At 35.2% G+C, this 14,275-nt stretch overlaps 1 protein-coding gene across 1 annotated transcript in view; it reads left to right on the forward strand.

The window, feature by feature from the left end:
- The first annotated feature begins 2,058 nt into the window (after nucleotides 1-2,058).
- Nucleotides 2,059-14,275, forward strand: part of LOC128855637 (uncharacterized) — a 103,572-nt gene continuing 91,355 nt past the window's right edge. The window contains exon 1 of the mRNA XM_054090693.1: nucleotides 2,059-3,280. Coding sequence (XP_053946668.1) covers nucleotides 2,221-3,280 — 1,060 coding nt within the window. The 5' untranslated portion in view covers nucleotides 2,059-2,220. The remainder of the gene's footprint in view (nucleotides 3,281-14,275) is intronic.

Raw genomic sequence — 14,275 nt, forward strand, 5'->3', positions numbered from 1 at the left:
ACTTCTGTTCGGTGTTTGACCGAGCTCCTCCTCCTATTTGTGGTGTGCGTCTTGATGTTGTTCCACAAATGGAGGGACCTACAGTTTCAAGCCGACTCCGAACGGCAGATATTTTTATGAGGAGCTTTTTCATGGCAGAAATACACTCGGAGGTTTGCCATTGCCTGCCGAGGGGCGACCGCTATTAAAAAAATGTTTTTATTAATTTTGCTTTCACCGAGATTCGAACCAACGACCTCTCTGTGAATTCTGAATGGTAATCACGCACCAACCCATTCGGCTACGGCGGCCGGATCAGAAATTTCAGTTGTGTGGCAACTGAAGGAAAATTTTGTATCGAATAACACTCCAAGAATCTTAAACTCTGGCACACTTTGTAGTACAACATTTGAAATTGTGTAGGATGCGCTAAAAATGCACTGACACCTCGAAATGTTAAATGAAAACATTTTTTAATATTTAAGGACAGACGCGATCTTCTGCACCAACGATGAAGATTGTTCAAGTCGAGTTGAAGCTTCTGAGCATCCACTGAGTCCTTAACAGATGAGAAGAGTTTTAAATCATCCGCGAAGGGCAACAAATTATAAAAAGTAAAACATGTGCTTATGTCATTGAAAAAATTACAAAAAGAAGTGGCCCCAAGATGCTCCCTTGGGGTACTCCTGAAGTGGCAACAAAGTGGTTCAATAAAACTCCATCAATTTGTACCACACACCATCTGCCCATCAGATATGACTTAAGCCATTGCAGAAAGGTGGAGTGAAAGCCTAAGCAAGCCAACTTATTTACTAAAATCTCATGCGACACTTTGTCAAATGCCTTAGAGAAGTCAGTGTAGACGCAATCAACATGGAGCCCTTTAAAAAGCGATGAAATAAAAAATTCGCTAAAAACAGCAAGATTAATAGCTGTAGAACAGCCAGTTACAAAACCATGTTGGTTTGGTAAGAAAATAAATTGTTGTCCTTTACAATGCTTTCAAACAGTTTAGAGATGACTGAACAATTCTTAAGCAAAATAGTTGAAAGACCATCAGCAGCTGTCTGTTTCGACGGTTTGAGAGAAAAAAATTAGATATGAGGATATCTCGGATGAAAAGTCAGCGGATACCTCATCAACTGAAACATAATTAGACATAAAAAAGTCTACAAATAAGTTAGCTACTTCAGCAGGTGTACTTGCTAATTTATTATCTAACATCATCGAAGCAGGTATACTCGAACTCGGCTTTTTAGATTTTACAAAATTCCAAAATGTCTTCGGATTATCTTTGATGTGCCGCTCAGTATTAAATACATAGTTTTTGAAAAACAGATCATCTAAGGACTTAAAATAACAAATTCTTTGTTGCTTTAAATTTCTTCCTTGGTATTTATTCTTAAGATATTTTAATTTCTTGATTTGCTTATATATCCGAGTATATAACTTTATCCAGTAAATTCTCATGTATGTAGAGGGAGCAAAACAAATTTTTGAGACTAACTTCGACTAAAGGATAATACCTTTACCAGGGCTGCTCTTTAACTATGGTTAAAAAGAAAATTATGATGGAGACTTTGGCTCCCACGTCACTTGGGATCATTTCACACGCATTCACACACTCATCCAATCAGTCGTTGCTCAAACGGTAACGAGGCGAACACTAGTGAAGGTTGCGTTGATTTTTTTCGTATATCACCAATACAATCTAATTTTTTTCGTAAACCATTCGCTGGCACAACCCCAGTTACGTGAGCTGACTCGTTTAAATCTCGGACACACCTCTAAAAATATTTTCACCACGGGCTTATTATTCACCACGGCCTTATATTTTCCAGAATATTATAAATAACGCATTCCTAAATGCCGAAAATGAAGACTTGAAACCGATGGTCAAGAAATAATAGCTATTCGTATTTTATTTAGTGCAATTTTCCTCAGAAATACCAGAAGTTATTAATACATTTTTTTTTTGTTTTCTTAATTGTTTTTCGGTGGAATTCCACACTACCAGTGATTAAGTGATTATTTTAATTCTCCCATACTTTGTAGCCTGAAAGAAAGAGTACAACCGGATACTTAAGCTGATGGCAAAGATCTGGACGAAGTAGAAAGTAGTTAAATGTTGAACTAGACTCTATCATTAAAGTATTAGAAAATCTAATAATAAAATAAATGCAAGAAATTCCATAGTGAAGTAAATATTATTGAAGCGAAAATACCAACAAAAATCGACAAATGCAGCAAAACCACAAACAGCTTCAAAAGTTGAAGCAACCACGAAACCAAGAACAGCAGCAAAAAGAACAAATTCACTACAGCCAAGAAGGATTGCTGGCAGCCGCGATGGTGAAAACCACCGATGCAAAAGTGGAAATAACAGCCACAGCAAAAAATACATACCATAGATCAATCATAACGCCAAATTGGTTGGAAAATGCAGCACACGACACCAACAAGGCCTACAGCATCGGCAACAACAGCAGCAACAAAAATAGTCACACATCTGCTGCTACCTTCAACCACAAGCATTGCGTGCGAAATCGGCACAGTAGGGCAGCGCAAGCAAACAACTCATCTGCCACAAGAACATTTCGAACAGCTGCTACAGTCGTCACCACACATTACCAGCGCATGCGAATGATGCTTAATAGCTGTCACTTGTTCGCCGGACGATGTCCAATGGCGCTGCTAATCGCCATCGTGCTGGCGATTGAATTTGTGACGCCAGTCATAATGGTGGACTTGTATGAAAGTACGACGCCAATGCAGCCAAGTAGCAATCATGGCAACAGTACACTGTACTCTGCCTCCAACGAGCATGGCAGCCAGATGGCAGCAATTAACACCAGCAAATGGCAAGCATTAGATGCGACAAGCAATAGCAGTTATAGCTGGAGCAATCATAGTCAAAGTGGCCAAGGTAGCTACAACGGCAGTGACAGCGGCCGCAATAATGACGGCGATTCGATTTTCATGCGTTTCGCGAGACGTTTCTCCACCGGCAACGATTTATGGGATGACATTATACGCGATTGTTATATTCAACCAACCTTTAGTTGCTTCCAGAAGAATGTTTTTACCTATTTGAATGGTGCGCTTGACGCACACGATGTGAACGTGACGCAGCGGCTGAAATTCTATCGCAATCAAGTGGATTATGCGGATATGCAACATGAACCAACGGAGGCGGCAGCAGCAAAGGATGGCAGCTCGGATGAACAAAGTTCTGTGCTGTCCGATGACGAGCATTTGCTCACCAACGAGATTCCACATGAGGAAGGCCGGGCGGCAACAGGTAAGGGATATTTTCTTAATATTACATGTTAATAGCGGAGCTGTTCTTTCAGATGAGTTTTATTATGCTAAAAAGAGAGCTTGGAATGTTTACTTTAAAATCCGTCGTTGCGGAAGAGTGCATTCAAGATCTTGATTGGATCGGTGTAGGATTTAAGCGAACCGCTTAATATTCTAGTTCTAGGGTTTTAAACTGATTATTAGGCCTTATTTATACAAGATGGCGCCAAATTAATCATCTAACTTTGTTATTCAATAACTTTTTTACTAAATGAACAAAATGATTTTTAGTGATGGAATTGTTTATTTCGATCTTTACGCGTTGCATGACTTGTCTGTTTGTCTACTGCAGCTGTCTAGGTCCCAAGTGTCAATTATGATTGACGAACGATGCCATTTCCATAAATTATTAATCCTCTTATAGGATGATTAATTTTGCGCCACCTTGTATAAATAAGGCCTAATAATTAGATAAATAATTTATTTAAAAAAAAACCGAAAATGAAATTTCACCTGTCCATAAAAAAGATATGTCTTTCGGCCGCGGTAGCCGAATGGGTTGGTGCGTGACTACCATTCGGAATTCACAGAGAGAACGTCGGTTCGAATCTCGGTGAAATACCAAAATTAAGAAAAACATTTTTCAAATAGCGGTCGTCCCTCGGCAGGCAATGGTGAACCTCCGCGTGTATTTCTGCCCTGAAAAAGCTCCTCATAAAAATATTTGCCGTTCGGAGTCGACTTGAAACTGTAGGTCCCTCCGTTTGTGGAACAACATCAAGACACACACCACAAATAGGAGGAGGAGCTCGGCCAAACACCCAAAAAAGGTGTACGCGCCAATTATATACATAAAAATATCATTTAACATACAAATTTGAAGCTTTCTAAAAAAATTCGAAGCATCTGCTTGGTTAATAAAATATTTCTATGGAGCATAATTCAAAAAACGTATCGAAATTAAAAAAAAAAATAAGAAAAAATTAAAGATTTGGTAAACAAATACCGAAATTTTAAATAAGTTTAAAGAAAAATTAACAAAAGCCTATTTCTTTAAATTTCTTTAAAAATTTTCGAAAGAAATTTTAAGAACAGAATTAAAGAAAAATTAATAAAAACATTTCAATATTTGTTTGGTAAAAAATTCCGTAATTTTAGAAAATTCAAAGAAAAATTAAGAAGAATGTCTTAAAAAAAGTTAAAAACAAAAACATACCGAAAAAAAAAAATGTAAATAATTTCTTTACGAAAAAAATACTGAAATTTGGAAAAATTAAAAAAAATGCATTCCCAAAATAATACCGAAATTTTGAAAATAAAAAAAGTTAAAAAAAAATACCGAAAATTTAAAAAATGTAAGTAATTTCTTTGCGAAAAAATACCGAAATTTGGAAAAATTAAACAAAAATACATTCCCAAAATAATACCGAAACCTTGAAAAATTAAAAACAAATTCTTTTCATAATACAATGCCGAAATTTGGAACAATTTAGAGAAAAATTATAAAAAAAATATCTATACAAAAACACATACCTAAATTTTTAAGAATCCAAAGAAAAACTGCAAAAAAATGTCTTTACCAAAAAACTAACGAAATTTTTAAAAATTTAAAGAAAACTTAAATAACGAAATTTTTTACCAAAATTCTTTAAATCAAAAAAACATTAACAAAAAAAATTTTTTTATCAAACAATATACCGAAAAGCTTAAATTAGAAAATTTTAAAGTTAAGTTAAGTTAAATACCGAAATTTTGAAGAATTTAAAGAAAATTAAGAAAAAAATTTTGTCTACCAAAAAACTTTTTCAATTCATTTGTTTTCTAACTTTTCATTCACTTTTTCAAAATTTCAGTGTTTTCTACCAAAAAAATTTCATTTTGTTTTAATTTTTCTTAAAATTTTCTTTTGAATTTCTTTACCAAATGAATGTTTAGTTTTTTTTTTATTTGTCTTTAAATCTTTTCTTTATTTTTCTTTTGAAACATTTTTTCGTTTTTATTAATTTTTCTTTAAATTTTTAAAAATACAGACATTTTAAAAAATTTAAGGAAAAATTAAAAAAAAATTCCTTACGAAACTAATAGCGAAATATTGAAAATTTTAAAGAAAAATTCTTTACCCAAAAAAAAATACCGAAATTCTGAAAAATTTTAAAAAAATTTAAAGAAAAATTATAAAAACAAATTCTTCACCAAAAAAATTTTTAATTTTCTTTTTAATTTTTCTTTAAATTTTTTAAAATTTTGTAACAAAATATTTACGATTTATTTAATTTTTCTTAAAATATTGTTTTTAATTAGTTCACCAAAAATTTTGTTCATGTTTTTTAATTTCCCTTTATTTTTTTTCTTAATTTTTCTTTCAAAACAATTTTTTCATAAACATTCGCAAAAACACGTTTCTTTAAATTTTGTTTAAATTTTCGATATTTTTGTACGTTTAAGTTTTTCGAATTTTTTTTTAATTTTTTATCGGAAAATATCAAGGCAAAATTATGTTGAAAAGGTAATAGCAGTAGAGCAAAAGCAATAAGATCAATGTATTTTCTCTTGAACTGACAATTATTTGATTTACAATTCAAGAAAAGAAGACTTACACGAAGAATGAAAAATGTGTAACTTATTAATATTTCCTCCCCCACTTTTACGCAATTTATTCCACTGTACAGGAGAGTATATTTGTGGAACAAAATCAAGACGTACACCAAAAATAGGAGGAGCACCTCAGCCAAACACCTAACAGCCAATTGATTTATTTGTTTTAGTAGAGCATTTCAACAAATTTCATCAAAATCGAAGCAATAAAGTTTTTTGGCGCTTCGGCGCTTCAAAAGATCAAATAGCTGAAGCTTCACGCCTTGTCAGTTTGATCTTGATAAGGTTGTAGTCCAAAATTTTCATGGAAAGCACGTCACAGCGTGGACTGTGAGAGTAATGATTTCGGTCAATGTGTGGGACTGACTTATTGGTCTTAGTCGCACTTAACAATGTGTTGTCTAACAGGAGCAGAAATACTGTCGAGGGACGACCACTTTTAGAAAAAACATAATACTTTGGGATAATTCGCGCCCATCTTCAGCTCACTAATGTGGGCCGAGGCTAACTAAGTTAGTGTTGAAATAGATAAAATAACTGCCCGAATATTAATAATTAAACCAACAGAGGTATAATTTTAGTGTTCATCATAAGTTTTACACTGCATGCGTGGATTCCTTTTATATATAATATATAAAAATAAACCTCTTTTTTGCACCCTTCAACTTCTATAAAAATTTAAATAACAAGAAAAGGTCTTGTTCTTCTTGATTGGCGCGTTAACTGTTTACGTGACTTTGGCCGAGTTTAAAGTGGACAGTGGGTTCTTTCTCATGTTAACCGGTTCCAGTTGGGCACACCAAGTGAAGCCAGATCCTTCTCCACCTGATCTTTCCAACGCAAAGGAGGCCTTCCTCTTTCTCTGCTACCACCAGCTTGCGCATAATCTTTCTCTCAAACACTCCAAGCGTCGCTTCATCGGATGTTGTCATCGTCCACGTTCTGCGCCATACGTTAAGAGAGCCTTGTAGAGGGCTAGGTTTGTTCGTCGAGAGAGGACTTTACTACTCAATTGCCTACTTAGTCCAAAGTAGCACTTGCTGGTAAGAGAGATTCTCCGTTGGATTTCAAAACTGGCTTCGATGTTAATGCTGGTTCCTAGATAAACAAAGTCTAGGGGTGGGTCTTCTTTTTATCTTTTTAATATTGCAGCAACTTTATTTCGTATGGATGTAAAAAAAAAATAATGTAGTGTTGTTTTTCGAGATATGAATTAAATTCCACTGGAACGACAAACTCAACAACTGTGCCACAGCGCGTTTCTTACCCAAACACTCTCGAAAGTTGTCATGCATTAGCCCATTCGGCTTCAGCGGTCTAAAAATATAATATTTTAATTAGAAACGCGGCACTATTAGTAAATCATCTCCTGTAACCATAGCCATCCTAGTAAAGAAATCCAAAGTTCAGTTATGGTCAGTGTCTCCCTAAATTAGGATCTCTCTTATCTGGGTTCGTAGTCAAAAGAGGAAGAAAAAGAATTTTATTGTACTAAGATTTTTTATTCTTTTAATTAAGAGGAGGTTGTCCGATGAAGACTTGCCGCTTAAAACTTGCACTAGTTTTCCTACAATTTCATGAGCGATGTTACTGCCTACACGAAAATTTTCAAAAAATTCAGATTAAAACTTAGATGAAAATTTCTTGAATTGTTTTAAATTTTGTGTAAAACTTTAAAACTTGAGTTAAATGGCTTTAGTTATAGAATGAGCAATATTTACGAAGAAATTACAAACGAATTCTGCCACGAAAAACATTGTAAATAATAGAAAAAAATCATCATGCAAACACTTTTACACGCCTCCCTTCTTCTTCTTCTTAGCGTCACAGTCCTTGGTGAACCACTGCTTGCTTCACAACTTCTTGCTTTAGTTTGAGAAATAAGCAACTTTTATTAAACAATTAACAATAATTGAATTAGTTAACTTCGTGATAATTTTCATTCGGTTTCGTCTAAACTTACGTCTATTCGCTTCTTTTTTTCTAACAAATAGTCAACTAAGTTTTAAGATTACATCACAATTTCATTGGCAGCACTTGCGTAATTTTAAATGGTCTTACCCGCTAAGTATTTCTTTCATTTCCATAATACACACATAATATCGTACATGCATACATACATACACACATAAATACTTGAAGTAACACAGTGCGAATAGCAGCTAATTAAATAAAAGAAATTTAATTGCAAAAATGTCATTTACTATTTGCACACATCTCTATTACGGCCGACGCAATATTTATCTGTCGTTGTGTAATATAGAAATAAAATATAAACATCAGACGACGTTCACGACATGTCCGCTCCATCAATTACTTTAAAGTACTTAAATGAACTCATTTGGTTAGTAAACAAATCGCGGTGAGTGTATAATGAAAGTTTTAACTTGCAGCAATAAACAAAACGAAGCACAAAAACAACAATTAAAATCTTGTAACCACAAATGAATAACTCACTAAATTTGCTTGGCTGACTTTACCACAAAAAAAAGCAAAAAGAAGAAATAAATTGAGCACCAAATAAAAAAGTTAAATGCCTCATCATTGGCAAGATTGAAGAAGCGCGACGAAATCAAAGAGCAATTACCTAAGTGAGGCCTTAGAAAACTCCGTATAACTACTTATACGTCAAAGCATGCACACATATTATTATATGTATATATACGCTGCAGTGAAACAGCCAAATAGTTAGAAATAATACTAGCTTACATCTAGAATTTGCTGACTGAAATCGAACTAGTCCAAAAAAGACAGAAAAAGTCCAGACTTGTACCGATTGCAAAACGATTTATTTGCGCCTATTTTAGTTGACTTTAACACTTTTTGACTTTTATTGTACAAGGTGAAGTCCAAAATAAATAAGACTGAGCTTTGTTCTGATAACTTCGAGTTTATTTATTCAAAATATCCCCCTTTGGCCTCGATATATAGTTTTGCGCGATCTAAAAGCTTTTCGAAAGAGTGTTTCAGGTTATTGACCGGAATCCGGAATGTCCTTTATGATGTCGGTACAAGCCTTTTGGATGGCCTCTACGTACGCAAAACCTTTTCCTTTCATGGCCAAATGCAATTTCCCGAATAGGTAGAAGTCATAGGAAGCCAAATCAGGCGAATACGGTGAGTGATTGATGGTTAAATCAGCCACAAGAGTGGATCGTTGAGATGGTGCATTATCACGCAATAATGGCCAGCTTCCTCCTTCGCAGTACTCAGGGCGAATTCGACGAATGTGATGCAACAAACGCTCCAAAACGCCAAGGCAGGGATACAAAATTGCATTGAAGGTTTGGCCTGTTGGCACGAAATCCTTGTGGACATTCCCTTGGAATCGTAAAAACAAATAAGCATCGACTTGATTTTTGACTTCCCCAAACACGAGTTTTTGGGTGGTGGCTCGTCTGGGGCCTTCCATTCGGCACTTTGATGCTTAGTTTCAGGTTCATGTTGAAAACACCTCGTTTCATCACCAGTTACAATGTTGTAAAGGAAGTTCGCGTGTTTTCTCGCCTCTATAATGAGGTCTTTCGAATGTTGCATTCTGAGCAATTTTTGGTCCTCAGTTACCTTTCGTAAGCCCAAATGATCAGTTAAAATGCGATAAATCGATGTTTTGGAGATATTCAACTCCGATTCCATGAATTTCAACTATGATTTCGGTTCATTTTTGATAAATTTACGAACAATTTCGATGGAGTTTTTTGTAATCACTGATTTCGGGCGGCCCGTATGTACCTTGTCATTTATGTCCTCACAACCATCTCTCAAACGTGTAACCCACTCATGAACTCTGGCACGAGATAGACAATCATCGCCATAAACTTTTTTCATCAATTCATATGTTTCGGTAAACGTTTCCCCGATTTTAAAACAAAATTGGATATCAGCTCTTTGTTCGAAACTCGTTTTTGTAGCGATGACACAATCACTCAGACACTTTAGACTCAATAACTTCGCTTCCGCTGAATCGAATGTCACCAAGCTTTCACTGGAAGTCTACTAGTGATGTAACTTCCAACGCACTAACACAATAAATAGATGGCGCCATCAAAAACATTTTTATGACGCCAGTCTTGTTTATTTTGGACTTCACCTTGTATGTTGTAAATCATTAAAGTGAGTACATTTTTAATTATATTGTAACAAAAAAAAGTATTTAAAAATATTGGGAAACACCCTGCAGGGTAGCATAATAAGGTTTTAAATTTTAAAGTGTATTCCTATCCAACGAGCGTAAGAGTGGGGAGTGTTCAGCGTTAGCTTCTTTACTAGTGAGGGCTATTTGGTCACAATGTTCGAGTGGACGGATGAACAATGTGGGTGCGCAATCGAAGTGTAATTCAAGGCCACTGATTCATGTGCAACTGCTCGTCGTAGATTTTGTTCGCTATTGTAGATTGCACCTCTTTAAAATTCTAATTGGGCAAGCGCTTAATTCTAACAACTACAATTTGCCTAAAAATGTTTACAACACATTGTTAGAACGATTTCGTTATTAGTCACATAAAGAATTGAGCTCACTTTTAAAACATTAGCAGACGCTTCACAGTACCAATATGACGGTTTGGTGTCAGTTGTTGCATTGTCCAACAGTGGAATAATTGGACCACATTTTTTGAAAATTATCGAGGGCAAACAGTTTTTTTTAAACTCGGCCAGAATCGCTTAAGCAGTTATCGCGCCAATCAAGAAGAAGAAATTTGAACGAACTATATTTTTTTAATAATATAATTTAAACTAAAAAAATAAATGCACAAGTAGACGAAATATGCCAATAAAACTTTTCGAAATTGTGCTTTATGTTATATGGAAGAAAATTCTCAACATCCTATGATCGCAAAAAAGCGGTTCAGAAACCAGCTGGATTCTTGAACGACTTCAAACTTACACTTTATTATTCTAGAATTGAATGGGGTATAAAAAAACATGACTTGAAGTTTTATAAAGATTCTGATTAAAAAGTTGGAAATTTGCATAAAATTTTGTTTTTTTAAATACGAAAAAGTTTTGTGAATTTTTTAGAAAATGTGGAGCACAGAGTTAAATAACTTTTATTTTTGAATGTAGTAAACTTTTATAACAAAAAAATTATAATAAATAAACGTTGAATACACAAAAAATAGCTAAAATTTGGAAATTCGTTGCGTTCCTAATATTTCGAACAGAAGTTTATAAGAACAATTATTTTCTGCCAATAACAAGAGCACATCCTTCCTTCAGCACTCACTCATGACTTCAGCAAGTAGGCGCCACGTCGCACATGGCCAAAGAGACCTTAGCCGGAAATGGTTGTAAGGGTCAGGCCATTTGGAATCGGACCAGCTCCTTAGGAGGGAGCAATTGTAGGTCTTCCTCCTCTAGAAGGTACGAGCCTAGAATTCTGTGTCTCCTGTGGCCTAATACCTCACAGTTGGTGATTAAGTGTTCCATAGACTCCTCTTCATCACAGCAGAACCTGCATGATCTTGTACTAGATAATCCTATTGTTATTAAAGTGTTAAGGTGTTTATTGCAGGCAAAGTGATCTGTAAGTGCTCCACAGAGTAATCTGAGACCTTTTTATCTAGGGTTAGAGCAGATTTTGCTCTGTTTGCACTGAAGTTCAAAAACGTTTTGGAGTAATTAAGGGCGCTTACGCCGTTCAAGTGTTCCTTGATATTAGTTTGGGCCCATTTTTTTATTTCCTGTTTTATATTATTTTTGTTGAAGCCGAAAAATGGGGTTGGTCCAATAAATAGCCACTTTTTGGCATAAAAGTCCTTGGTGATACTGCGTTATTTCTTCCCTAACAAACTGATAAGCTCTTTCAGTGACATATTCTGGCTACCGAGGTTGCGCGATGTGAACCATACGGAATTTTTTCTTGTGGGGGTTATCTCAAAGTAAAGACTATGTTTGTTTCCTGCAGCCATCTCTGCACTTAAATAAAATATAGTTTGCGAGCTTAATGACATCCCCACATCACTTCTTCAGTGAGTGGCACGGAGTACGGAGCCCAGAAATAATTAAACAAAAAAAAAATTAAGTTCGCACTTATTTTCTTTGTATGAAATTCTTAATAATTTTTTTTTCTAATTTAGCTTCTAATGCCTAATTCTGCCACTGACCCCCTGTATTCTTTATTGCACTTGAAATATTATGCTTTTGTTAAAATATAATGAAAAATGATTCTATTTAATCTTACGAAGATACAAATTTTTAAATATTTATGTATATATCATCATCATCGCTTCCTGTTTCTCGCACTGGAGCATAGGGCCTCAGTAAAACACCTCCAACTGATTCTATTTTTTGCAAGGAGCTTGATTTCGTTCCATGTTTTTCCTGACGTTTCAACTTCCTTCTGGACAGTTCTAATCCAAGATATTTTTGGGCGGCCAACCTTGCGAGCACCTTGTGGATTCCAATCCAGTGCTTGACGACAAATTTCATTTGCGTCCTTGCGAAACGTATGCCTAATCCACCTCCACTTTCGTAGTTTTATCATGTTAGCTACCGGCTGGATTCTGCACTTCGCGCACAGATGGTCGCTACTTATGGTGTTGGGCCACCAGATCTTCAATATCCTGCGTAAACATTTGTTCACACAGATTTCAATTTGTTTTCGACCCAATTATTTGTGAGCCAGGTTTGCGATCCATACAATAGTACATTTGTCTTAAAGATCTATAATTTTGTATATACGCAGGGGTTGCTCGAAGAGCAGATAGATCGGAGCTGTGCATACGCGCCGTTCGCTTTATTCATTTTGGTGATAACGTCTAGTTTCGCAATGTCTTCAGCGGCAATGATACTTCATAAGTAGGTAAAGGTGTCAAAATTCTCAAACATATATTTCCTTTCCATCAACACTTTGGCAATCTGAGGCTAATATTCTTAACAAATCTAAGGTTACTAAATAAAATTGTGTGATATTACAAATTATACTTAATAAAAAGGAGTTTATCTCTCAAATTAGTGGCATTCAAATTAATCTCAAACTAGTGACATTGGCCCTTAAATGGACCAGTATTTTCATTGTCCATTTTTCAATTAGTATGCGACTGGTATGTTTCAGATCGCAATCGAAATCCGTAAATTGGCATCTCGCAGAGCATGCGCTTATTAAAAATACCAGCTACTTTTAAAAAAGTCAATTATCAGACTAGTTGGGTCTGCGCCTCGTACTAGTCGCGGGATAGTTTACAACTAATACCGTTCACTACAGGGTGTAAACTAAAGTAAAATCTCTTAATCATTTCTTCGATATTTGTTCACTTGGGATTTCCACATAAATTTGGTTTCGGACTGGCCAAGCAATCAGCCATCTACATTTGCACACACACACATACACATACAAATTATGTGCGTAGCACTACTGACAGTCATGCCTACGTCGATGTGTACGTGCATACGCAGATTAGTGAAAGTTTTGCAGCTAAAAGTGAATTTCTGCTCATAAGAAGCTGCTGCAGCAAACAGACAACAGCAACGGCGCTTAGAAGATAATGAAGAAGCTGAAGATGAAAACGAAAAACCAAAACAAAAAAAAAAATAAATAAACAAATTAATGCGAATCACGAATAATGCGTTTGAGTGAAGAAACTAGTAAAGAAGATCAACGTCGATCAGCACGTAAAAGCCTTCACATTCACACTTAGCAAACAGCCTTCCAAACACTAATGTGGCTGCTTGCATATATACCATATAAATGCATGTGTGTGTGTGTGTAGTTATGTGAATGAAGTTGAAATCAAGTGCTTTTATGTGACGCAGATAAAAGCAGGCAGCGTAATAGTATTAGCATAAATTACAATAACAACAACAACTATATACTGAGAGTGAATTTTAGATTAAAACGAAAGTGATTTTGATAATACGAAAGTGAATTGAATGCAGCTTAAAATAGTTTGTTAAATATTAAGTGATAAGCAACAACTATTTCATCTTCGATTCATTCTCTGTTGACGCTAAACCAACCAGAGCGGTCAATTGATCGCTTTTGAGACTTTAATCAAAATTATTCAATTCCAAGTTTTTATTTTTCATGAACTTACTGCATGATTTTTTTTAGAATAAAGGGTGGTTAAGTTTCAAGGGCGGTTTTGATTTTGAATAAAATACAATTTCTTTAGGAAATTATTGTCATTTTTCTTTATTATGATAATATTGGTATGGCTCAATTACGTATAAAACAAAATATCGGCTAAATAGCTGCCGCGACCTCGGCGACACACCTCCATCCGATGGTCCAAAATGACGCTGAGGCATAATTGAGGTTCTATGCCGTTAATGTGCCGAATTATCTCATCCTTTAGCTCTTCAATTGTTTTGCTGGCTTATCGACGTTAACCTTTTCTTTCAAATAACCCCAAAGAAAGAAGTCAAATCACATAATCTTGGCGGCCAATTGACATCGCCGCGA

The sequence above is a fragment of the Anastrepha ludens genome, chromosome 2 (assembly GCF_028408465.1).
Source record: "Anastrepha ludens isolate Willacy chromosome 2, idAnaLude1.1, whole genome shotgun sequence".
In the NCBI taxonomy this organism is placed as follows: Eukaryota; Metazoa; Arthropoda; class Insecta; order Diptera; family Tephritidae; genus Anastrepha; species Anastrepha ludens.